The sequence below is a fragment of the Emys orbicularis genome, chromosome 9, assembly GCF_028017835.1.
Source record: "Emys orbicularis isolate rEmyOrb1 chromosome 9, rEmyOrb1.hap1, whole genome shotgun sequence".
Classification (NCBI taxonomy): Eukaryota; Metazoa; Chordata; order Testudines; family Emydidae; genus Emys; species Emys orbicularis.
Genome location: NC_088691.1, coordinates 48,310,695 through 48,337,836, shown reverse-complemented (window position 1 = coordinate 48,337,836; position 27,142 = coordinate 48,310,695). Strand labels below are relative to the sequence as shown.

The 27,142-nt window shown below is 47.5% G+C and overlaps 1 protein-coding gene across 1 annotated transcript; it reads left to right on the top strand.

Moving 5' to 3' along the window:
* The first annotated feature begins 777 nt into the window (after positions 1-777).
* Positions 778-26,652, top strand: AIRE (autoimmune regulator). The gene is made up of 17 exons (XM_065411390.1): positions 778-919; positions 5,080-5,135; positions 6,216-6,268; positions 9,150-9,300; positions 12,153-12,327; positions 12,680-12,832; positions 14,004-14,075; positions 15,113-15,226; positions 16,520-16,653; positions 17,120-17,197; positions 18,290-18,405; positions 19,029-19,125; positions 20,784-20,996; positions 23,217-23,338; positions 23,801-23,897; positions 25,891-25,959; positions 26,572-26,652. The coding sequence occupies exons 1-17, from the start codon at positions 778-780 to the stop codon at positions 26,650-26,652; spliced, it is 1,923 nt and encodes a 640-aa protein (XP_065267462.1).
* The last annotated feature ends 490 nt before the right edge of the window (positions 26,653-27,142 follow it).

Here is a 27,142-nt window from a genome sequence, read left to right as displayed (position 1 = left end):
CTCTCACTGTCACTTTGGATCATAAGGAAAAACTCGACTGCCAAACGTGACGTGCTGGTGAGACTCATCAGCATAGTCCTCAACAGTTCGGGCTCCATTCCCGCAGACCAAAAGGGAAGACAGAGCGTGCAGTACAAAAAACGTTGAAAGATGGTGCCAAATGTGGACGGAAGCAAAGGGAATGCTGGGATGCGAACCAATGCATCACGGGGCGTTGGGACAGGACCCAGAATGCCCCGCACTCCATGCCCCCTTCCCACAAGCCACAGCGCCAGAATGGGAAGAGGTGCTCTGTGGGATAGCTGCCCATAATGCACCGCTACAAGTGCCGCAAATGTGGCCACGCCAGTGCGCTTGAAGCTGTCAGTGTGGACAGACTGCAGCGCTTTCCCTACTGCGCTCTCTGAAGGCGGGTTTAACTCACAGCGCTCTACGTCTGCAAGTGTAGCCATGCCCTAAGCCCTTTAGCACCCATCAATCCTTAACCAGGGGGTGGAGCTACTCAGGAAGACCAGGGCTTTAAAAAGCCCGCTCCTAAGTGACCAGAGGAGCTAGCGAACAGGAGAGGCTAACGGGAGTTTTGCGAGGCAGTTTAGAGGGAAAGTGTGTGGGAGGGGTGTCTAAATAAACTTAACATTCTTTAACCTTAAAGCTAAAAACACCCCGTGATAAAAACAAAACAGCAATAAAGGAACAAGCTTCAGAAGTAAAAAGAGAATTCAGGCAGAAGTCCAGCAACAAAGTGGGGGCTATCCAGTTTATTGCACCCAATGCAGAATGTATGATTACCTGCCCTATGGGCAGGTGGCATGTGTGTGCATTCGGGGCAAGGAGTTCCTGGTCCTCAGAGACTATGTACGGGCTTTGGAGACCAGGGTGGCTGAACTGGAGAAGCTAAGGGAGACAGAGAGGTACATAGGTGAGACTTTCCGGGACACAGTAGAACAGTCCCATCCCTGGTCTGACAGCCTCTGTGCTGTTGAGGAGAATGAAAGTCTCAGGGAAGGAGAACATCCAACCGGAGCAGAGGAAAATGATCCAATATTTGGGACCCTCCTTCCAGATGATGATGTGGTATCCTCTCACAGTGAGGATCTCTCTCTGGGGGAGGGAACTCCAGTTATTAGGAAGAGACAGGTATTAGTAATGTGCAATTTGATCATTAGAAACAGATAGCTGGGTTTGTGATGACCGGGAGAACCGCATGGTGACTTGCCTGTCTGGTGCGAAGGTTGTGGATCTCTCGAGACATCTAGATATACTTATGTGTAGTGCTGGGGAGGAGCCAGCAGTTGTGGTACATGTAGGTACCAATGACATAGGAAAGGATAGGAGAGAGGTCCTGGAGGCCAAATTTAGGCTGCTAGGTAAGAGATTGAAGTCCAGGACCTCCATTCTCTGAAATGCTTCCAGTTCCATGCGCAGGGCCAGTTGGACTGGCAGAACCGCAGGGTCTCAATGCGTGGATGAGATAATGGTGTAGGGAGAAGGGGTTTTGATTTATTAGGAACTGGGGAAACTTTTGGGAAAGGGGGAGCCTATATAGGAAGGATGGGCTCCATCTAAACCAAAATGGAACCTGATTGCTGGCACTTAAAATTAAAAGGGTTGTTGAGCAGTTTTTAAACTAAGGGCTGGGGGAAAGCCGACAGGTGCAGAGGAGCATGTGGTTCAGACAGAGACATCCCTTAGGGAAGGATCTATTAATGGAGATTCTCTATGACCTAGTAAGGAGGAGAGGATGGAAGCTGATAAAATACAGGTAAGATCTGATTAGAAAGAGTCAAATGAAAAAAGTCCCATTCAATTACATCATGTAATGGCAGACAGCTAAAAAGTAACAAGTTTTTTAAGTGCATATATACCTATGCTAGAAGTCTAAATAATGAGATGGGTGAACTAGAGTGCCGTATATTAAATAAGGATATTGATATAATAGGCATCACAGAAACTTGGTGGAATGAGGATAATCAATGGGACACAGTAATACCAGGGTACAAAATATATCGGAAGGACAGAACAGGTTGTGCTGGTGGGGGAGTTGCACTATATGTGAAAGAAAGCATAGAATCAAATGAAGTAAAAATCTTAAATGAACCAAACTGTACCATGGAATCTCTATGTATAGTAATTCCATGCTTGGATAATAAGCATATTGCAGGAATATATTACCGACCACCTGACCTGGATGGTGAAAGTGACTGCGAAATGCTCAGGGAGATTAGAGAGGCTATTAAATTAAAAAACTCAATAATAATGGGGGATTTCAACTATCCCCATATTGACTGAGTACATGTCACCTCAGGACAGGAGGCAGAGAGAAAGTTTCTTGACACCTTAAATGACTGCTTCTTGGAGCAGCTGGTCCTGGAATCGACAAGAGAGGCAATTCTTGATTTAGTCCTAAGTGGAGCACAGGATCTGGTCTAAGAGGTGAATATAGCTGGACTGCTTGGTAATAGCGATCATAATATAATTAAATGTAACATCCTTGTGGTGGGGAAAACACCACAGCAGCCTAACACTGTAGCATTTAATTTCAGAAAGGGGGACTACAGAAAAATGAGGAAGTTAGTTAAACAGAAATTAAAGGGTACAGTGCCAAAAGTGAAATCCCCGTAAGTTGCATGGAAACTTTTTAAAGACACCATAATAGAGGCTCAACTTAAATGTATACCCCAAATTAAAAAACACAGTAAGAGAACCAAAAAAGTGCCACCATGGCTAAACAACAAAGTAAAACAAGCAGTGAGAGGCAAAAAAGCATCCTTTAAAAAGTGGAAGTTAAATCCTAGTGAGGAAAATAGAAAGGAGCATAAACTCTGGCAAACAAAGAGTAAAAATAAAATTAGGAAGGCCAAAAAACAATTTGAAGAAGAGCTAGCCAAATATCAAAAAATTAAGTGCATCACAAGCAGGAAGCTTGCTAAACAACCAGTGGGGCCACTGGATGATCAAGATGCCAAAGGAGCACTCAAGGACAATAAGGCCATTGCGGAGAAACTACTGTCAATGAATTCTTTGCATCGATCTTCATGGCTGAGGATGTGAGGGAGATTCCCAAACCTGAGCCATTCTTTTTAGATGACAAATCTGAGGAACTGTCCCAGATTGAGGTGTCATTAGAGGAGGTTTTGGAACAGATTAATAAACTAAACAGTAATAAGTCACCAGGACCAGATGGTATTCACCCAAGAGTTCTGAAAGAACTCAAATATGAAATTGCAGAACTACTAGCTGTAGTCTCTAACCTATCATTTAAATCAGCTTCTGTACCAGATGACTAGAGGATAGCTAATGTGACGCCAATTTTTAAAAAGGGCTCCAGAGGTGATCCCAGCAATTTCAGGCCAGTAAACCTGACTTCAATGCTGGGCAAACTGGTTGAAACTATAGTGAAGAACAAAATTGTCAGACACATAGATGACCATAATTTGTTGGGGAAGAGTCAACGTCGTTTTTGTAAAGGGAAATCATGCCTCACCAATCTACTAGGATTCTTTGAGGGGGTCAATAAGCATGTGGACAAGGGGGATCCAGTGGATATAGTGTACTTAGATTTTCAGAAAACCTTTGGCAAGGTCCTTCACCAAAGGCTCTTCAGCAAAGTAAGCTGTCATGGGATAAGAGGGAAGGTCCTCTCATGGATTGATATCTGGTTAAAAGATAGGAAACAAAGGGTAGGAATAAATGGTCAGTTTTCAGAATGGAGAGAGATAAATAGTGGTGTCCCCCAGGGGTCTGTACTGGGACCAGTCCTATTCAACATATTCATAAATGATCTGGAAAAAGGGGTAAACAGTGAGGTGGCAAAATTTGCAGATGATACAAAACTACTCAAGATAGTTAAGTCCCAGGCAGCGTGCGAAGAGCTACAAAAGGATCTCTCAAAACTAGGTGACTGGACAACAAAATGGCAGATGAAATTCAATGCTGATAAATGCAAAATAATGCACATTGGAGAAAACAATCCCAACTATACATATAAAATTATGGGGTCTAAATTAGCTGTTACCACTCAAGAGATCTTGGTGTCATAGTGGATAGTTCTCTGAAAACATCCACTCAATGGGAATCATTAGGAAAGGAATAGATAATAAGACAGAAAATATCATACTGTCTCTATATAAATCCATGGTAACACTTCATGCAGATGTGTTCACCCCATCTCGAAAAACATATATTGGACTTGGAAAAGGTTCAGAAAAGTGCAACAAAAATTATTAGGCGTATGGAACGGCTTCCGCATGAGGAGAGATTAATAAGACTGCGATTTTTCAGCTTGGAAAAGGGACAACTAAGGGGGGATATGATTGAGGACTATAAAATCATGACTGGTGTGGAGAAAGTAAATAAGGAAGTGTTATTTACGCCGTCTCATAATACAAGAACTAGGGGTCACCAAATGAAATTAATTGGCAGCAGGTTTAAAACAAACAAAAGGAATTATTTCTTCACACAATGCACAGTCAACCTGTGGAACTCTTTGCCAGAGGATGTTGTGAAGGCCAAGACTATAACAAGGTTCAAAAAAGAACTAGATAAATTCATGGAGGATAGGTCCAACAATGGCTATTAGCCAGGATGGGCAGGGATGGTGTCCCTAGCCTCTGTTTGCCAGAAGCTGGGAATGAGCGACAGGGAATGGATCACCTGTTCTGTTCATTCCCACTGGGGCACCTGGCATTGGCCACTGTCAGAAAACAGGATACTGGGCTAGATGAACCTTTGGTTGGACTCAGTATGGCTGTTCTTTTCCTTACAATCTATATCCATTTATTCCCCTCCCCATAACTCCCTCCTCGCTCCCCTTATTCTGCTACTGTTCTGCCCCCTAATATTCCTCCTCTCTGAGGAAGCATTCACATGTCTAATTTTTCTTCCCCAAATACTTTGATTACATTCCCCTCAAAATAAAACTGACCCCAAGAGTCACAAATGCTAGCATCTTCTAGCCACTCAGTGCAAAACTCCTTTTGTCTTAGGTGGGGGCTTGTGAGAAACTTATCCTTAGTTCTGTTAATTGAAGGGCGAGTTCATAACCAACAATCTCAATGAGCTCTGATTCATCTAATCCAGTGGTTCTCAACCCGTGGGCTGCTTGCAGCCCATATGACATCCTCAGGGCCACAAAGGTATAATATATATAGTGTGTATGGCCCACATAACACTTGAGAACTGCATATGTGGCCCATAATGGTAAATAGGTTGAGAACCACTGATCTAGTCATTTGTACCTCTCAGTTTAACAGTACAAGGCAGCAGAAGGGAACTGATTTTTGGCAGGGGCCTATAACTCGGAATACTCTGGGCAAACAGCCCCAAATTTTGGATCACTAACGCTGCCCCCTGCCTGCATGAGGCACACCAAATTTGGAAGCAATCTGGTTAACCATTTGGATGTCAGAGCACAGACAAGAGTCGAGCTTTAAAGCATATAAAACACGAATGGAAACCCTCTAGCTGCTTTTTTTTTTATTGGGGCATGCACATTGTCTTGAACCATTCTCAATGTAGGTCTCCAAAGGTTTAGTGTGTACTATGCACTACCCTGAGGAAATGTGTCTAGAGTGTGCCCACTGTGACCCGCACCACATCAATAGTTTGATCTCTAGCACTGCACAAATAAAAACCACCTAGAAACTGTTTGAAAATGGATTTTTTTCAGGGCTTATATTGCTGCAACCCCCTCACACAAGTGACCTCACATCTGCGGCCTGAAGCCTACGCCCTGCGCTCTCCTGAGGCACACAAATTTGCTATGGAATCTGACTGAACGTTGATGTTAGAGGACTTTGAATGGGCAACATTTAAACAGAAGTCAGGATGCAGCCTTAACTCTAGTGGTGTGGCTGCACCACTGTCATATTGCACTCATCAGCAGAGCTGCCATAAACATCTACAGCCTTTTTCTGAAGCCCTTCACCAGAGAACTGGAGCTGGGCCTAGCTTGTTCCCAGAAACTTTGTGGGAGTCTTCCTGATGTGGAGAGCACTCACACACAGTCTACTGAGTCCTTAGCCAAGGACAGGGCTCAGAGGGATTGTGGAGCAGGTGTGAGGTGGGTAGACTAAAGGGTCATGTTTTAGGCCCACAAACTTTGTCAAAAGACAATTTACTTTATAAATTTAGGTTACTGAATTGCATCCTACAATATTTTCTACTTCTCAGAAGAGGCCTACAACTCAACACACACATGATGAGCAGCCTTATAGTATCAAAGCAGCGTGAGGAAGAGCTGGGGATGGGAAAAGAACAAAAAATGTGGGTAAGGAAACAGATTTCAACTGTTAAAGGGGCAAGAGAGGTCATAAACAAGTGACTATATTCAGCCCTGAATTACAGTGCTTTCTACAATCCTGTGATAATCTGTAGCCCTAAGTAAGCAACAGTTTTATTTTTCTTCCTAGATTGTGTCTCTACGTGTGATGTCAGTCTACTGCTCTCATTTTAACAGTTTATTTGAGCCAACGTGGGCTGCTTAGATTTTCAGCTCAGAGCTGAATTTCTCTGCCATCATCTTGTAGCACTACAGGCTGTGTACAATACAGGCCTGATCCAACCTTCACTGAAGTCAATGGCAATGACTTAACTAAGAACAGGAGCAAGCATTAAGAGACAGGTCACTAGTGATACAATTACATAGGAGAGTTTCTGGATGAAAATGACAGGTGCCCTGGAAAGTACATAAATTCTGAGGTGACTCTTAGTTCATTACAAGAACAAAGAGGTATTGTGAGTAACACCAATATACTGAGGATTGGGTTACTTTTGCCTTGTATAAGCTGAAATCTCTGAATTTGTCTCATTGAGGTTAATATAGAACCAAAATTATCTACAGCTAGCAATTAGTTGACACTAATGAACAATATAGGAAGAGATTATATTTCATAGGGAAAGTAGTGCTGATCATTGAATGGTGTAGGAGCAGAGATATTCCATTTGGAAATCTGAATGATTCTGTAGCTTCCAAGTTTCACCTGGCATTGATCATTTAATAGTTACCCAAACACATAGAGCAGATCTATGCAAAGGCTTTTGGAATGCCCACCTTTACCTACCCTTACCTTTACCATGGTGAACAGGATCTCCCATTTATTCCGAAATAAAGGATCCCTTCCTGCTAGGTGGTGGAGTATAAAGTTTGTTCCCCACAGTATACAGTATCCCTGAGGCAGCAGTTGCATATAAAAGTTTCATTTTCCAGTGTGAATATATTGCTTATTGTACAGAACCCCTATGCAAACTGGTGCTTGTCATATTTTAAATGCCAAACCATGCCCTGCTGCTTCATGGGTGAGGAGCCCAGCCAACACCCTTAGTAGTCACTTTGCACTTCATACCACGCTGGCCTGGCTCCCGACCACAAGCTGATGTGGGGCTCCCCTCTGCAGGAGACAGCGGCTTTCAGGATTTTACTCATAGAAAAGATACAGACTCCAATTACAGAAGTTGAAAGAATACTCACCTAAATAGTTAGAGTGCAACTTGTGTAGCAAGCAATTGTGGCAGAGCCAAGCCTCAAATCACTCTGATCCTGCTCATGGGCTGAAATACAAGTGCATTTGAAGTTTTGAGCATGGATTGTTAGAAGGGGTTAACTGACAAAACAAAAACTGAAGGTTGGGTGGAAACAGCAGAAGTGTACCAATTAATAATTTCAAAATTAATTTCCTGATCCTGCAATCACACATGTGCATAACTTTACCCCCATGAGTATTGATTTCAAATTGGTTGGAAAGTTAGGCACGTGCTTAAGGTTTTGCAGGTTCTGTTCCTAAGAGGAGCAGGAAACTACCCTCTTCATTCTGACAAAATGAGCAGGTCAGAATTTCAGGTACTGTTTCAGGTAAACTGTTTGAGTTTACTGCCACCAAATGAATAGAATTATTAAAAAGCTGACATGTAGACTAATCAAGCAAGCCTGCAAATATGTGTCATCCAGCTGTCTTTGTTTTGTAAAGACAAACACCCAACTGGTATAAGCAGCAGCCAGACCTTAAACACTTCAGAAATCAGATGTGACAGGGGCTGAATAAGCAGAAATATTCCTACATACTGAATACTGATTAAAAAATCAAACTTGGCACAAATAGTAAATCATACAGCAAGCTGCACACATGGCCTATGACAACTGGAGAATCCTTTGTGGCCACTAAATGCCAGAGTGTTTGCAAAATGTGTATTGACCATTTCATACTAGCATTACGGATCTGAAAATGCACCTACCATAGTTTAACATCTGGCTAAAATTAACTAAGCAATTTTGTTTTGCACCAATTTAAAATAATCTGCAGGGCTTAAGTGAAGCAAGGGGGAAAAAAACCCCGACAAACTCTTATAAAGTGAAACTGAGCAAATGAGCTTAATTAGAGACACCTTCCCAGCTCCAATCAAGCTTCAGAAGCTCATCCTTGGGACCCAATTGGTTCCTCAATAATAGTAGTTTGTTTTTTTCCCTCCCTCCACAGATTAACCTGTATAAAGAGCCCAAGGAAGTGTTGCATGCTTAAGGGCAAAGGATGGATTTCACAGACACCAAGCTTAGCTACTAACACATTTCAGTGTGGCTGGTGGATGTATAACCAACCAACCAACCACCCTTTCTGCATCTTCGTGTACACACGCACACAGAGGAGAATACCTACCACGCAGCCTTATTGAACAGTGTGGGCAAGGAGTCAGCACTTCAGGCATAGCACATCCAATCTGGTGGTGTTTTGGCCCAGGGACAGGTGAGGAACAGTCAGAGAGGAGAGCTATGAGAAGAAATTCATGCAATGTGACGTTAACATGAGTATAGAAATGTGAGTGCAATAACTGAACTTAATGGGATTCCTGGGTTCAGCTCAATAGCCAGCGATTGACATCTGAGCTGGCTATTGGTGACAAGACACGTAGGTTTCTATTAAAGGGGAAGTTTTGGCAACTGACTTGACACAGCAAGTCCTGTCCTAAGTAAGATGCACATTCTTCTCCCTGTTTCAGTGCCTGCCTTTCCCAGAACCAGGCTTCACAGGGAATGATGTAAGAGCATAGGCAGCACGGGTGCCTCAGTTACTGCAGTTCCAGTCTCTCCCAGTGGTGTTGATTGTAGGGGAGATCCTCCCGTTCCAGCTGAAACCCCCACAAATACGGATTCCTTGCAGGATGTCCAGCACTGACAGGCCCTTGGGAGAAGGGGACCTGCGGCAGCTGCTGAAGCTATACCGCACGGAGATCTCCATGGCTGTGGACGACGTTTTCCCATTGCTTCATGGACTTGCTGATCATGATGTTGTCACAGAGGAGATGTTCAAGGTGAGAAGAACACTGGCACTCCATGCTAAGTGACTTGCTCAGGTCTAATGTCTGAGGCGTATATTCTAGTGAGGATTCTAACCCTAGAAGCAGTTTGAATGTGGATACTTGTAAATCTGAAAGAAAGGGTCTCAGAGGTGTGGGGAGCTGTAAAAGGGATTGTCAATGTCTTTTGGGGGTAGAGGAAAGTGTCATATTTTAAGCTCACTTCGGGAATTATTGGGGTTATGACTACATTCCTTCGGGACTGGGCAATGATTGTGCACTGCTCTGTATGTGCACATGTACGTATACATGTGCATGCATATAAACCAAGACTTTCAAGTAACTAGTGATTATGGGTGCTCCTTAAAGGGGCAGGAGTTTCAGAAAGTGCTGAGTACCCACCATCTGAAAGTCAGGTGTCAAGCTGAGCACCCCAAACCACTGGGCACTTATGAAAAGCTTGACTGGAGTTCCAGGTTTATACTCTTGAAAAGGAATTGGAAAAACTGGAAATATTCCACTGAGAAACGAGGTGTATTTCCTTGGTCTGTATCTGACACTCCGATTCCCTCCCCCACTGCAGCTAGCTGGGAGTCCTATCAGCAAGGATGATCGTACTGGCACAAGCTAGTGCAGATAGTGTGGAACCCCAAGGGCTGGGCCTGTGAGGAGAGACATTTGAAATGTAGTTGTAGTAAAACTGCCTGATGAGTTATCTATAATGCTTAAGGTTAAAATAGGGAAGGAGAAACAACTGAAGGATACATGCTGCAGAGCTGACTTCCTTTTTCAGCTGCCCTCCCCAGAGGGTGGAGACTGCTGAGTCTTACCTGGGGGCAGTGTTTTCAGGAGTTTTCTCTTGAATCAGTAGAGGCCACAATTCCTGCAGGTGGCTGCTGGACTGTATTTGAGTCATTAGGTGGGGCTTTGAAATGCTGCTATTTTTATTCTTACACAGCACACCCTTCTGTCTGGAGTGTAATCAGGGCCGGATTAACCTTTTGTGGGCCCGGCACCAAACATATTTGTGGGCCCCCATGGAAGCAATGGAGCATGGTGCGGGGAGGTCAGTTCCCAGAGCGAGGGGCCAGCCAGAGGCAATGGGGCATGGCATGGCAGGGGAAGCCCCGCTCCGCCCAATGCGAGGGCACTATTTACAAACCGGCAGTTGCCAGACGCACAGTGGCCTGCCCGGCCCTGTACTGCCAGCATGCCCCTTCCCCTCGGGGGCAGGCCCATGCCATACCACACAGCCCCCCCCCAGCACCCCCTGACTCCCTCTGTTCAGAGGCCCCCTGGACCCACTATGCCCAGCGTGCCCCCAGACTCACCCACAAATACACAGCACCCCTCACCCCCACTCTCTAGTGCCCCAACACACACAGAGCTTCCCTGCCCCTTCACAGCCCAGCACCCCCGCCCCAGACTCCCCACAGACCCATTTCCCCAAGCCCTGCCTCCCGGCCACACTCCCTGCTGGTTGGCGACTGTATCTGCCGGGCTGAGCCGGCAGCGCAGCCAGGGCTGGTCCCAGGGCCGGGAATCGCTCTGGCCCCTCGGGAATGGCGTGATCAGCCAGGTCAGGGCCTGCCCGGCCGGGCTCCCTCAAGATGCACTTGCCTGGAGGGTCCCAACCAAGCCCCCCCCTCACTGTCTCCTCCTTCACCTGGCTGAGACTGGCCAGGCTACTGCACCAGTTCCAGGCGGCTCAGCTCTGGGGAGACAGGCGGGGCCCCACAGGTGGTGGGAAGCAGAGACTGCTCAGAGCCAGAGGTGCACTGGGGTCCAGCCAGGGGGCCGAGAGGAGCAGGGGGTGGGGCCAGGGAGCGGAGAGGAGCCCTCGGCCAGCCTGCGGGCAGGCCGAGAGGAGCAAGTGGTGGGCGGGGGGAGCCAGCGGGGTCTCGGGGCGCAGTGCAAGCAGAGCAGGCTGGGGACCCTTCTGAGCATGGGCTACTGGAGCCATTGTAAACCCAGAACTGACAATACTGCAAGGAAGTCAGCATGGCAGCTCCCCCCAAGGAGCGGAATGTTAAATACTCAGTGTGTGTTGTAATTCTGGTTTGTTTGGTTTTGGATGGTTTCTTGGCTGGAATAGATAAGGTGAAAAGTGTTTTCATGGTGGGAACACATACACACAAATAAAAGGGGGGAACAGCGTGAGGAGGAAGGGGGAGCGGATTGGATGAAACCAAAAGGGGTGGAGCCAAGTAATTATAAAGCTGATCTCTGGTGCTAGAGGCTCAGTCTTGGTTATTAGAATTTAGTGCTGGTCAGATTGCAGGTCAGATGCACGTTTGCCCTTAACAGCAATTTTTAGAAAGCGGTGGCTATTTTATATGATGGTTGTTAATGGAACGTTGTAAGTCAACTTAATGTACTTTTTAGGGGATCTTTGATTAAAGTCATTTGCTTTTATATTTACAATGGACTCTTGGCTTCTTTCTGCCCTTCCTCTGCTGTTTTCATGACTCACCACCCCCCACCTCTTATGCTACAATGATAATGTGACTGTGTCGTCAGCTCTAGGCAATACAATTCCAAATCTTATGCTATTTGTCAAACATGGTTTCAGCCTCATTCAGTCCATCCTAGGGTCTCACTCCCCCTTCCCCCAACACGGCCTACCCCAGCGCCCCATTGCATGTGATCTTTTTGCTTTCCTTTAATGGCTGATTAAAGCATCCATTCATACACACCCAGGCACACCGGGGGAGGAGGTGCTAGGTGCTGTAACCATGGCTCCCTCTTTGCCCAGAGCCTGCATTACACAGCATGGGTGCAGCACAGCTGCGGGGGGAGGCATGGGAACAGGAGGGATGCCCTTGAGAACTGCACATTTGATTACACTGCTCTTTTTGTTCTTGAAGGAAACACTGAGTTTGAAGGAGCAGGAGGGCTCTCACAAGGCCTTCCATGCCATGCTGACCTGGCTACTGAACCGGGATTCATCCTCCATCCAGGACTTCTGGAGGGTCCTCTTCAAGGATTACAACCTGGAGAGATACTCCAAGCTCCAGCCTATTCAGAGCAGCTTTCCCAAAGGTGGGAGGGTGCTCAGACGGACTGTGAAGAGAATGACTCCTTACCTAGCAGGCCTCTGCTCCATGAGGGTCCCTCCTCTTTAGGAACCAAGAGCTTCGCCTCTCGTACTCCAATTCCAGCCCCAGGAGAGGTGTAGAATGGCAGCCATCAGCCCAGGAATGAAGTGCACGGGGAACAGGGTGGGAGGGGAGGGGAGAAGCAAGCAGTGATTGTCTCAGTAACGATCAGCGCCAAGGGGTGAACCTGCACCAGATCACTGGGGAACTTAAGAAATCTAGAGCCCCAGCAAAGCACTGGGCAGTTTGGAATGTCCCCACTCTGATGCCAATCTCTCTGCTGTCATTCTTTCCAGATGTGGATCTCAGCAGACAGCGCCGGGGGAAGAAACCACTCCCCAGCCCCAAGACGTTGGTGCAGCACAAACAGCAGCCGAAAAGGAAAGCACCAGAGGAAAGGGACTCTCCCCAGCCAGCTCAGCCCTTGCTGAAATGCAACTCGAATCCTGGTACGGAGCCTCTTTCGCTGCCTGGCCCATGCTGGATCCTGAGCCGTGCTGGTGCACAGCCTCCCAAACCCATCAAGCAGATAGCTCACCAGGCCTTTCTTAAGCTCACAATTCCCCCAGGCTCTATAGGCAACGAAGAGCAGCTGTCCTGTTTTGGACTTTCAAGGAGCTCTTCCCACTTGGGTCTAACAGCTTCTATCCTGGCTTCTTGTAGGCCTCAAGTAGCTCCCCATCCCCTCCGCAGCTATCTAAATGGAGTGGGGAAGAGAGGTCTGCATTCTGCTGCCCAGCCAGGCAAGGGAGCAGATCAAAGTCCCAGCTAGGGGCTTGTGATCAGGCAGAGATTTGGCTGGGCCTTGCAGGGAGATAGATGCCAGTTGTCGGGGGGGGGGGGGGGGGCAGGAGGAGTAGGGAAGGATGAGATGGAGAATGTAGAAATGAAGAAGGAAATGGAAAGAATGGCGGAGAACCAGGGTGACTGGAAGAAGGGATGGAAGACGAGAGGAGAAAAGAATGAAGATTGAGAATTTTAAGAATGGAGATAGAGGAGAGGAAAAGAGAGCTGAAAGGAGAGAACCTAACAGAATGGAGAGAGAAAGGAAGGAAAAGTGGTAGATGGAAGAAGAGGAAAAAGAATAAAGAGTTGGAGAAAATGTAAGAAAAGTCACATTGGATATTTTTCTAAAACTCAGCTCTAGGATTTATTTGGGGGCAGGTCTCTGGCCTGTGCTCTACAGGGTGTCAGACTGGATGATCACAATGGTCCCCTCCGGCCTTGGAATCTATGAATCTCTTTAAAGTTCATATAAATCCATAATATACATTGCAGGGAGATGCAATCATTTATTTATGGTCTTTGGACTTCAGCTGAGTTTCTAAAGCTGCCCATTGTGCCCAGAGGTGTGCACCATGACTGCATGTGCAAGAAGGAATGTAACCACTTTCAATAAGGAGTTCTTACTGCTGAAATAGTTTCTCTTACACCCCAGCGGGTGCAATCTAAGCACCTAAATAGCTAGATCTGGCTGCTCACATTGGAGCATCACCATCCCTGCCTACTGTTCCAGTTTCTTGTAAGGTTTCCATTATCTAACCAGGAGGTGAATTAAGGGCTCTTTCTAATAACATCCAATGTGTACCCTTGTCTCTAACCCATATTATAACCCCACAGGGACCCTGCCAAAGGCAAAAGCTGTAAAGAAACCAGAAGGTGTGGAGATCCAACGTTTCCCTCTGGGAAATGGTGAGTGATGTGTTTCCCCTCATTTCTCCAGCCCTGTTTGGAGAAATCTTTGTTGTTAGCACCATCCAGTAATGAACAGGCTAAAACCATTCCTGAGCTGGGTGTCACTGGGCCTCCTTCAGCATGGGAAGAGAATCCATGACCCTGCAGAGCAATGGCCCCTGTGAGTGCTAGTGGGTTGGCGTCTCCCATACACAACATTAGCTTAAGTAAAATGTCTCAGAGAAACAGCAGCTCCCAGAACCAGGTGACAAGTGCAGCACCACACAGGCACCTCAGCGGGCGAAGGGAGGATTCTTAGTGTTTGTGAAGCTAAAGGACTAGTAGCAATGGATTAAAAAAAAACCCAGCAAACCCATCAACTGCATGACCTTCCCTACACAGCTCTGCCAACACACCTTGGGCACACCTTGCTCCAGAGCTGGGCTTGGCTGGTGTGCAGAGACTTTCAGTCATGCCCTGTAATGTGTGATATGACCAATGATTTACTAGGGACTAGACTGAGCCCACCAATCTCCTTTCATTTGAAATCAAATCCCTATTTAAACCCACCTCCCCAGATGCTGATCTCAGCAGGTGGGGAAGAGAGGTCTGCATTCTACTGCTCAGCCAGACATGGGACCAGATCAAGTGGCCAGCCAGGGGCTTGTTATCTAGTGGAGATTGGGACGGGCCTTGCAGGGAGATGCAATCATCAGGGTTGGGGGAGCCCCCGATTGGGGTCATCAGGTTGTATTTAATGCCAGTTTTTAACATACACCTCTACCTCGATATAACGCTGTCTTCGGGAGCCAAAAAATCTTATCGCGTTATAGGTGAAACCGTGTTATATTGAACTTGCTTTGATCCACCGGAGTGCGCAGCCCCGCCCCCCTGGAGCACTGCTTTACCGCGTTATATCCGAATTCGTGTTATATCGGGTCACGTTATATCGAGGTAGCGGTGTACTTCAAACCATAGCCCTCCCCCGTCCCTTGGGAGAATATATGTACAAAGGCCTCATGTTTCATTGATAATGACTGTTTTTAAAACCATAGGCATTCAGAGTATGGCTGCCTCAGTCCAGAGGGCTGTTACTGTGTCATCCAGTGAACTACCAGTGAGCTGCGGGGCTGTAGAAGGAATTCTCATCAAACAGGTGTTTGAGTCAGGTAGATATGCCAATGTTCTTGGTCCAAGAAATCATGAACCTGGGGCTAGTAGTGACTATAATGAGAGACACAGCTGAGTATCTAGGGAGTTAAAGAACAGTTCTCATGACAACAATGTGGGCCAACTCCATTCCAGGTTTTCCCCCTTCCTGAGGACAGCCTGGTTCCCGGGGACAGATTTAGTTCAGGTTAATCAGAGTGAAAGGACCCTCCTTCTTGAAGCTAGAAGCCACCCAGGCAATTATAGGTAGGGCAAGATTTCAATGCATGCTGGCAGAAGGGCTAGTAGGGTGGATGGTGGGGCCGGCGGGGTGGGCGTGCGGGGCGGGTTAGCAGATCAGACCAGCCAGAGGGCTGTGTAAGTAGCGTACACTGGTGGAAAGTGTGGATGGCTGTGGGAAGAAGAACAGAGACACGGATAGGGTCAGCATTTGGGGAGGAGCTGGGATATTGGGGGATGGGGAAACCCACAAGGGAGTCTCAGTTCAGGTGGAAAGTGTAGCGGTACTGTAACCCTGGACTGGGAGACCCCCCTCCTCCTAGCATAGATGGTCTTTAATTTTTTCTAAGTCACTGGCAGAATATAAACAAACACAGCCTTCTGGCTACCCCCTGCCTGTGTAAGGAGGATGGAGTTGTGAGCAGTAGTTGTTGTGATGTGGGCATGTACGTAGCATCCTGCCATGGTGCACAAGAGTTATTTTTGCAGCAACGTGAAGTAGCAAATGGCAGCAGGACCCAGCACTACACCTTGCTGGGCCAGCTGGACAGGTGGTGTTCTGCCCCATGATTCTCACTAACAGGCTGCACATGGCAGGGTGCACGGCTACCAGCCACTGTCCCTGCTGTGCTCTCTGCCCTATCACTGGGATTTGGCCCTTGAAACGTCAGCATATCATGTGGATGATTCTTGACAAAGCCCATGCAGGTCAGATCCTTCATTTACCTGCCAAGCCTTGGGCTCAGGATTAAGTTCCCTGATAAGAGTCCATCCCATCGCTAGCAGCTAAACAGGGACCTGAACTCCTGCCTGCCACATTTTCTGGGGTCCGTGGTGTCATCAGCTGCTTCAGAGGAAGTGCTGACTCCTGAACTGGGCCCTGGGAGGGAAACAGAGAAGATGGTTTTCAAACATTTCTAAAATGTAATGCTTTTACACCTGTTCTGCTTGAACTCTGGCATCCTTACCACGTTAACAATGAAACCTTCCCCTGCACCTGAGCATCGTTCGAGCAGCATGTGCATGTGCTCCCAGCACACAGCTTACATAAGCCAGAGTGTCCTCTCTTCCAGGGGGCTCCAAGAAATGTGTCAAAGTTGGAGGCGAGTTTTATGCACCAAGCAAGTTTGAGGAACCTGGGGGAAAGAACAAAAGCCGAAGCCTGAAGCCCAGTGTGCGAGTCAAGGGATTTCAAGGGCCCCAATATGTATGCTTTCAGCAAACATGAGTTGTTTTTACATCTTTGTCCTGTTTGAGTCCTCTTTGTAGTAAGGGGTTTCACACGTTGTACTGGTTCCACCCATACAGCTTAGCTCAGCCTTGTCCTTTTTCTTCATAAACTATCGAGCAGATTTGTGCTTGGCTTGGCCCTGGGCAGGTCGGGCAGACCTCGTGCTGAATGTGAAAGGTCTGAGTGGTTTTCTAACCTTTCCCTACTCTCTGAACCAGCTTGGCCTAAAGTGCTCTCAGAGCAGTGTTCTTCCTGCAGCACAACAGCTTCTCCAGCCAGTTGGCACAAGTCCGACTCCATTGCCAGAGAACACAGGATGCTCTAGAGTCTAGACCTAGCATCCATCTGAGACAGGACATGCATCTATGGGATGTGCATTTATACAGCCAGTCTGATCACAGCAGCATTTCCTGCCTCACCCCCTGTCCATCTCACTCTGCAGAATGGGGAGCTGAAAATAAACTCACAGAGCAGCCTCCATGTCACCCCTGTTCACACCGTGGATCAACCCCTCCACCAGGTAAAAACCCTATCGAGGAGCTGAGCTTCTCTTCCCCTCTGCCAGGAGCAGGCAAACTGTTTCTGTCCAGTGTCACTCCCTCCTCCTCCAGGGTGAATTTTCCAAATGTGCAGGGCCAACATCTCGTTTTCATTGATTCTCTCGTGGTGGATAGCAGTGTGCCTCTTTGCTGCACCACCTTGTCTCCGTGAGAGTGAGATTCTCCTGTTGGGCCTCAGGGTGCTGCATGGAATTAGTACATGACTCCTGGAAGTCTCTGGTTTCCTCAGTGTGGTAGTCTTGCTACCAGAGAGGGGGAGACACAAGGGCTTGGTCAGGACAAACATTTGCTAGTGAAAAGCCTCCTGCCCCGGGAAAACTGGAATTCCCCAGAAGATTCCAAAGTGAAACAGCCACCATTTCCATCCCCTGCCCAGCCCAAGAGCTCCCTGCTTAACTGACGGTCTGTGTGTGGGCACTAGACCTACACGTTGAAAGCGTAAAATGGGGAAAGGTTTTCAGAGGTTCAGAGCTTCCTTGCAGGCTGTCAGACGTGTTGTATATAACCCATGGAGACAAGTGTCTGTTGAATTTGTGGGATTCTGGAGCTTGGAATTAAGGATGAAGCATTCACTGCTTTAATTCCTTGCCAGATCCCCAGCAAGGAAGCACCTGCCAGGTGTAATGTCTCTGAAATACATAGACAGTACCTGGCCACAGAAGTCAAGCAGGCTTGTGTTATAATACTACATCTGCCAGCCAGCTGTAACACATGCTGTCCCCTGAGCATTCACCTCCCTTGGCTCCTCAGCTCTGTATTCTGTTTAGTCATCCTTTAGTGAGAAGAGAGAGGTATTTTCTGAAGTCCAGGATACTAATGTTTTGCTCCAGCTATTAGTTTTGTGACATCTGATAGCAAGGATTCACCAATTGGTCACCTGTGCTGGAACATGACCCTTTATAACAGACCAAATCCAGTTTGTCCTGCAGTATACTGGATTGCACTGCGCTAGTGTAACAGATCACCATAGTTGGAGTGAGGAAGAAGTTGGCTTTGAGTTTCTGTACTTTTGCTTTCTGTTACATCGTGCGCTATTTGCCTCCCTGGGTCAGAAGAACGATGATGAATGTGCAGTGTGCAGGGATGGTGGGGAGCTGATCTGCTGTGACGGCTGCCCCAAAGCTTTCCATCTGGCCTGCCTTGTGCCCCCACTGACAGAAATTCCAAGGTAATAACAAGCATTCCCAGGCACACTCCCCACAGCGAGTATTTACTGCTCTATCACCCCATCAGCTCACTCTGATCCAGGGGTGGGGGGAAGATGCAGGATTTTCAAAGTGCTCAGTGTTGGGCTAAAAAAATGCTGAAATAATTTTGCATTATTTTGCCTGATTTTCTTAACTAGATTTAAAATAAAAACCAAAACGTATTGTCCTAAATGTAGGAAGGCTTCCCTCTTCCCTAAATATAGGATTTAGTTGGGGATTGGTCCTGCTTTGAGCAGGGGGTTGGACTAGATGACCTCCTGAGGTCCCTTCCAACCCTGATATTCTATGATTCCTACAGAGGCAGAGACCTTGGGTACTTGTGGGGCCTACATGCAGGGCCAGGTCCTTAGTGGGTGTAAATCTGCATAGCTTCATTGTAATTCATTGCTGTTTACAGAACTAACCACTAGCCAGTACTGTTGCTTTACACAACTGTGACCAATCAGTTGAGTCTCCAGAAAAAATCCCTTGTATCTATAAGAAAGCACCATTGCGGTAAATGCAGGTTGGCTTTGCTTTCTCATTTCTTTTGTTTCCCCTAAACATTTGCTTACCTATTTCTTTACCATGTGACTTTGGACAGCGGGACATGGAGGTGCATCTCTTGCTCAGCTGGGAAAGTGAAGCAGGACCAGCGCATAGAAGAGGAGAGGGCCAGAGAGCCACCATCCGAGACACAGGTATAGCTAGGAGCCTTGCTTCACCAAACTTAGCCACGTCCAACCACTCCTCTATCGATATCCCCACACCGCTCTTCTCCTGTGCCCTAGATAGAAATTGGGCAAAATTAGAGGATTATGTTCCAGGCGCTGTTGGGATTACCCTGCCTTGTGTGTAATGTGACATGTGAACCCCCCTATGGCCACCCTCCTTTGCCCCTTGTACCTACACAAGAAAGGGTGGGCAAGATTTTGCTCAGAGTTTTTGCCCAGTCTGTTGGGATGGTTCTATGGTGACCAGACAGCAAGTGTGAAAAATCGGGATGGGGATGGGGAGTAATAGGAGCCTATATAAGAAAAAGACCCAAAAATCGGGACTGTCCCTATAAAATCAGGACATCTGGTCACCCTAGATGGTTTGCTTTCCTCAGTAGGGACGAATTCTTTGAGGGTGTCAACAAGCACATGGAGGAGGGTGATCCAGTCAACACAGTGTACTTGGGATTTTCAGAAAGCCTTTGACAAGGTCCCTCACCAAGAGCTCTTAAGGAAGCTAAGTGGTCATGGGATAAGAGAGAAGGTCCTCTTTTGGGTCAGTAAGTGATTAAAAGATAGGAAGCAAAGGATAGGAATAAATTATCAGTTTTCACAAATGGAGAGAGGTAAAGAGCGGGATCCCCTATGATCTGTCCTGGGACCTGTGCTGTTCAACATATTCATTAATGATCTGGAAAAAGGGATGAGCAGTGAGCTGGCAAAGTTTGCAGGTGATACAAAATTATTCAAGATAGTTAAATCCAAAGCTGCCTGCAAAAAGTTACAAATGTATCTCACAAAACTGGGTGACTGGGCAACAAAATGGCAGATGAAATTCAACATTGATAAATGCAAAGTAATGCACATTGGAAAAAAAATAATCCCAACTGCACATAAAATGATGGGCTCTAAATTAGCTGTTATTATTCAAGCAAGATCTTAAAGTCATTGTTCATAGTTCTCTAAAAACTTCAGCTCAATGTGCAGCAACAGTCAAAAAGGTGAACAGAGTGCTAGGAAATACCAGGAAAGGATAGAAAATGCCACAGTGCCATTATATAAATCCATGTTATACCACATTACTGTTTCCAGTTCTGGTTGTCCCATCTCAGAAAGGTTATAGTGCAACTAGAAAAGGTTCAGAGAAGGGCACAAAGGTGATCAAGGGAATGGATCACCTTTGCTTAATAGATTTAATACAAACAATTAAATACAAAGGAAGTACTTTTTCATATAATGCACAATTAACCTGTGGACTTCATAGCCAGGGGATGTTGTGAAGGCCAAAATCATAACTGGGATCAAAAAATAATTAGATAAGTTCATGGAGGAAAAGTTATCAATAGCTATTAGCCAAGATGGTCAGGGACCCAACCCCATGCTTGGGACAACCCAAAACCTCTGACTACCAGAAGCCAGGAGGAGAAGATGGGGTGGATCACTCCAAATACCCTGTTCTGTGCACTCCCCCTGAAGCTCTGGTACGGGCATACTGGGCTAGAGGGACCATTGGTCTAACCCAGTACGGCCATCCAGGAGACTGAAGTGCCTCTATACAGAACTGTCATCAGCAGATCCACCTGCAGGGGCCTGAGGTGCCTCCTCTGGAGGGACTAACTAACAACACTTCTGTTTGTGCCTAGAAGGGTCTGTATGGACACAGGGGAGCTGGAGACAGAGAGAGGATTCTTATCAAAGAACTCACGCCAGGCTCCGATGCCTCATTCACCTTCAAACAACCTCTGCCCCCTGCGCCTTCCCACTCACCAATGCCAGTGGTAATGCCAGCCTCAACCCTCCAGCTGCTGTCAAGTCTGGGCCTGGAGAGACAGCTAGTTTGTGGCTCTGCTTTCCATGTGATTTTCAACCATCTTACTCTACAGGGCCTTTAAAACCATGGTGTGCACAGTGTTCAGATTCAGAGAGTATGTTAAGCATATCTGAGTTGGCTATAAGGCATATTCAGCTTAGCCCCAGCACTACAAATGTACCCCAAAATACTCCATGGAGTTGCCACCCCAATGCTCAGAGCAGCAGGTGTGGGGTCAGTGCATGTGTCCTGTAAAGCAGAGCGTGCACCATGCCTGCTGCAAAGTGGGGGAGAGAGGGCAGGGAGAGGAGAAGGGGCCAGCGGCAGAGGAGGCACTGCACCTAAAAAGGAGGTGGGCTGGGAGGGATGGTCAGAGCACATATACCCAAGACTCAGCAGGCCCCATGACTGATCCAGAATGTGAGTGTGATGGGATCCCCCACAGTGTGCAGCCTGGGACTGTGGGATCACTGTGCCCCCTTAATGCTCTCCTGCCTGGGCTGTCTCTCACAATGCTTTGCTAGTGACCAGCAGCAACCCCTCCAGGTGCTGTTATCACTCAGCACAAAAGAATGTGGAGCCCCCACCCAGCTAGGTTGCATGAATGCTCCCAGAGTCACTCATGAATAGGGTGACCAGACGTCCCAATAAAATTGGTACTGTCCTGATATTTAGGCGTTTGTCCTGCGTCCTGATCGATCTTCGGTCGGGACGCTGCACTCTGCCTTTTTTTTCCCCTCCGCTGGCAGCACTCGGCTGTTTTCGGCTTTTTTTTCCCCCCCCTCTCCTCTGACTGCCGGCAGCACTCGGCTGTTCTCGGTTGTTGTTTTTTTCCCCTCTCCTGAAAACCAGAGGCTCCCCCACTGTAAACTGATCCACACATTGCTACCAGTCTGGACCCAGCTAGACTTGCATGTCAGAATGCAGAGTGAAAGGAAAAGTTACAGTGGTTGTTACTTCTCTGCTCTGTCATTATGGTGATAAGCATGGTGTAAATACCTAGTCGCTGGACGTATGCATAGCTAAGGGAGGGTGCATAATCGCCTCTGACTGCCGGCAGCACTCGGCTGTTCTCGACTTTCCCCCACCCCCCTCCTCTGACTGCCGGCAGCACTGGGCCACAGTAGGGAATTGGGAGAGGGAGCTGTTTGTGTCGTTACACCAGCAGCACTCTGCCTTTTTTTTTTTTTTTTTTTGCTCCGCTGGTGACACCCCCCCTTGTGTCCCAATATTTTCTTCCTGTCATCTGGTCACCCTACTCATGAATTACACAGAGAAAGGCACCAGAGGCAAATCCCCCCAGCTCCCAGCACTGTACCTCAGGAATATACCATCTTGCACTGCTCAAGATGGGCAATGCAGATTTATTAATTGGTTCACCACTTCAACAATGGAAAGTGGATATACACCAGCCTTTGTCAAACCTGAGCAGATTTGCCACACACTTCATACAAATTCACTGGTAAAGATAAACAGTAAAACAAATGTATTGACTATAAAAGATAGATTTTAAGTGATAGGCAAAAAGTCAGAGTTAGTTACCAAAAGAAATAAAATATAAGCACGCAGTCTAAACTCTCAACCCTATTAGACTGGGCAACAACTAGATCAAGCAGTTTTTCTCACCCACTGGATATTGCAGTCCTTAATATACAGATTTCACCCTTGAAATCTGAGCCAATCTCCTCTGTTGGAGTCTTGTCTTCTCAGTGTCTTAGTTGCTTGCAGAATGGGTGGGGGCAGGAGAAGGGCCCAGTATGTGTCCACTCTGCCTGTTTTATACCCTCAGTCCGTGTGCTTGGAAAACACAAGTACAGGCATGTCTGGGGGCATTGCTGAGTCTCCCGGCAAGGTTGAGCAATTCCCCTGGTGTGGCCTCATGCAGGTGAGTCATTGAATTGTAGTTCCCTTGCTGGGCAAAGGTTGTTGATGGGTTGTTTGAAACCCCGCCCGGGTGTTGGTTACTTTTCTTGCTGTTGCCTCTGGGGAGCTAATGTCTGGCTGATTCCCCAATTTACAGCATGTTTTAGTGACAACCATACTACACAATCTCATAACTTCATATGCATTAATGATATACATATATAGATAGAGAAATGACTCTCAGCAGATCATAACCTGATACCTTACAAGGCATGCTTTATATGTAAGATCACAATTATATAAAAATGAGGAATATGGGGGTTACAGGATGCTCCCCCAAGGTATAAAATGTCACAGTGGGGCTGAGAATAAAATCCAAATTCTCCGCCTTTCCTTTCCACAGAAACTGACAGTTGGTGAGAGATGTGGAGTCTGCAGGGGAGGAGGAGACATGACCTACTGTGCCCAGTGCTTCAAGGCCTTCCACGCCCATTGCCACTTCCCTGCCCAAGCAGAGCGGCTCAGGTGAGATGCACGAGTGCAAAGGCCTTGCCATCTCCCACCCGGCTGTACCTGATTTAATCCAGATACAGGTATTTTGTCTATTATTTTACAAGGGAAAAGTTACACTTGCTGGACACTGCTGTTCTCCAGTTTCTTAAGATCAAAAGTACATTTGATTCTCTCAAATCTCTGGTAGCTCCCCATGACTCTGGTACTTTGCACTCATGCTCTATGTTCCAGCCCCCATGCACATGCACTATATTCCACCAAGGGGTCTGGCCAGTCTTTAGAAGCTGAAGGCTACTGGCTTGCTGTCAAAGATGGCACTGAAATTCTCTATACTGTCTTAAATCCTTCATAGTACTCTGCCTCACTTATCTTTTCTGATCCAAAATAGCAACACATACCAAGACTCTCCTTAATTTTTCCAGTCTGCAGGGTGATGCTTTGACTAGGATCCATAATCTTTATCTTCTGTTCCAGTGAAACCTTGCTATGCAAGTCCTGCTCTGGCAGCTCTGGAACCAGTGGTCTGGAGGGAACAGTGACCTCAAATAACCCTGCACTAAGAGCAGTGAAGGTCAGTACAGTCAGAGCCTTTTCTGCAGTGCATGCAGAAGTCCTAGATGACTTTTTTAGGGCTACTTAGCAAAGTGCGTTTCAGTGGGAGCAACCTCTTCCAGCAGATGCTTAGCCCTCCTGTATCCTCTGCCATCAAAGACTCTCAAAGCACTTTACAAATACAGGTATACTTATATGGACATATACCTATCTCATAGAGCTGTAAGGGACCCTGAAAGGTCATCGAGTCCAGCCCCCTGCCTTCACTAGCAGGACCAAGTACTGATTTTGCCCCAGATCCCTAAGTGGCCCCCTCAAGGATTGAACTCACAACCCTGGCTTGAGCAGGCCAATGCTCAAACCACTGAGCTGTCCCCCTGTGAGGTAGGACAGCTCCAGCTTCTTTTACAGATGATGAAATGGAGGCAGAGAGAAGTTGTGCTCTACCTGGATCTGTGGGGGAACAGAATCCAGATCACATGACTTACCGTCATGTGCTTTAACCACAAGGCCAACCTTCCTAGCTGATTCACGTCTTCTGTAAAGCACCATACACATGCCTAGGGCTACAGTATAACATGCTTATTATAAGAGTAACAAGATTCACAGTTCCCCTGAACTTAGTACACAGTTTCAAGTCCATCTGGTTAAGGGAATCCCCCGTACAGCCTGTTATAGACTGGAGGTCACATTTTTAGAAGCCCTTTTGAGAATGTTACCAGAGAAGCACATATCGCAGTATATCACTTCATAGACACTGCCACACTTACTAACCATTCTAATGATTGCAGAGAAGACATAGCCAGTCACCTTGCCAATATTCACTCCAAGAACCTCAGTCATTCAGGACCAGAAGGGACCACCATGCTAATCCAAGTAATGAAAGCATAACCAGGAGTGGCCACATTTACTGACCCTCCAATAATCTTCAGAAGTTTGAGAGCCACAAGACACATAACTTGGCCCACAGGGCAGCGCCTGCTGGAGAGTAGGGATTCTGCCCTGATCTCCCCCCAACAGGGCTAAAGCCCTTAGACCTCCTTCTCTGCAGAACAGAAACCACTAGTCTCACTACACCACCACAGGGCAGAAGCCCTGAGCTCTCCCCCTCTCCCCGCCCAGTCTGGTAGGCAGAAAATGGGGGAAGGGGCTCTGCAAGCCACACTTTACCTGTAAAAGAGCCACAGGTGGTTCACAAGCCACAGTTTGGCCATGCCTGCCATAATCATCTGTGTAACATCCCTACTCTGGCTTAGGTTCTTGTGAGTTTAGCACCACTTTGTTCCCAATTGCCTCACTGTCTTCTAAACAAACTTCATGGAGCAACCAGGGCTGGCTCCAGGCACCATCCGAGCAAGCTGATGCTTGGGGCGGCAGCTTGTAGGAGGTGGCATTCCGCCCAATCCTAGGGCGGCATGGCCGCTTTTTGTTTTTGTTGTTGTTGTTGTTGTTCCGCTCCGGCTGCCCTGTAGGGGGCAGCAGCATGGAGGATGGGAGCGCCCTGCAGCAAGCCCAGCAGGGCAGCCCGCGTCCTTCCCTCCCAGCCGACCGGAGTGGTGCGGAGCCCTCCCGGCAGGGGGCACGGCGGGAGGGGCCGCATGGCAGCGCCCCGCTGAAGCCCTGGCTGCCCCCGTTCTCTCCCTCCCCCCGCTAGCACATCTGAAGGGCAGGAAGTCTCCCTGCACCCTGGCTCTGGCCGCGCCGCAGGTGGTTTTTTTTTTTTTTGCTTTGCTGTTCTGGCTGCCGCGGTTTTTTTTTTGCTTGGGGCGGCCAGAAAGCCAGAGCCGGCCCTGGGAGCAACAAGTGTCTTTAATTCTCAGTAACAGATGAGCTTGACTGGAATTGATTCTCCTCTTGGTTACAGAAGGCTTATGTTGGTATAACTCCATTGATGACAATGGTATTACTCCATCATAAACCAGTGTAACTGGGTAGAGACTCAGACCCATTGTGTTTAACATTTCACCTTCATGTTGGGAAACTGAGCAGTCTGGCCATGTTCTGGATTCCAGGCAGTGGAAGAATCTGCTGGGAATGACCCGATCCTGAATAAAGAGGAGTTGGACTCTCTCCTGGGTGAGGTAATAAACCATTTCATCTTCTCATCTCTCCGATTTTATTTTATGCAAGAAAATAGTCCACAATCTGAACAGAGCAGTTCCTACAGGTCCTGGAATTCACAGGCACTCCACTCACCTCTGTTTGCAAAGGCTCCCTACCCAATCCAGGCCTAAAGGCAGCTGGGTCCAAGTGCAGAAATACTGCAACACCTTCAGCAGTCCAGGTATGACTGCACTGAATGGGCAATCCTGTGTCAATGAGTATTCCCTGTAAGCCTTGCTGCGCCATCAGAAACCCCTGCTGGCAAAAGGTGTAGGTTAGGGCTCCTGGGGAGCCAGGGTACAGGCTGAGGCAGGATCAGAGTCTGAACAGGCCTATTTACAAGGCTGATACTGCATAAAGCAGGTTTATTTTTGTATACTGTGTTTGAAATTGGTGCCCATTAAAGTGGGGGACAGAGAGCAAAGGCATGCACATGCAAGTGCCTCATATAGCCAGATGAACCAGTTCTCCTAATCTTCCTCTCTCACTTGGAGAAAATCTTCTTACTGCCCTCATGAAGCCCTTCCTTTGCTTTCCTGAGATGCCCTAAATACATGCTACCCCTTTGTTGCCTCTGTTTTGTCTTCCAGAGCTCCTTTGATGGGATCCTGCAGTGGGCATTCCAGAACATGTCTCGTCCACTCTCAGATACTCACGGATTTTTCTCTTAGCTCCTGTTGTAATTGTGGACATGTCATACCAACTTGCTGCCCTCCATCAGGGCTGCCCAGAGGGGAGGGCAAGTGGGGCAATTTGCCCCAGGCCCTGGGCCCCGCAGGGGCCCCATGAGCCCTGGCCGAGAATCCCTTCCCTGGCTACTCACCCGGCGGCGGTCCGGGTCTTCGGTGGCACTTCGGCGGCGGGCCCTTCAGTCGCTCTGGGTCTTTGGCGGCATTTCGGTGGCGGGTCCTTCAGTGCTGCCGAAGACACGGAGCAAGTGAAGGATCCGCCACCGCCGCCGCAGACTCGGAGCGCCGCCCGGTGAGTACAAGCGCCGCAGTGGGTGGCGCCTTTTTTTTTATGTCCGCTCCCCCACTTTGCCCCAGGCCCCCTGAATCCTCTGGGCGGCCCTGCCCTCCAAACATTGGACTTGACACTAATCATCTTTAAACATCTTGTGCCGACATCTTGGGATATACGGGATTTTCCCATGTTGAATCC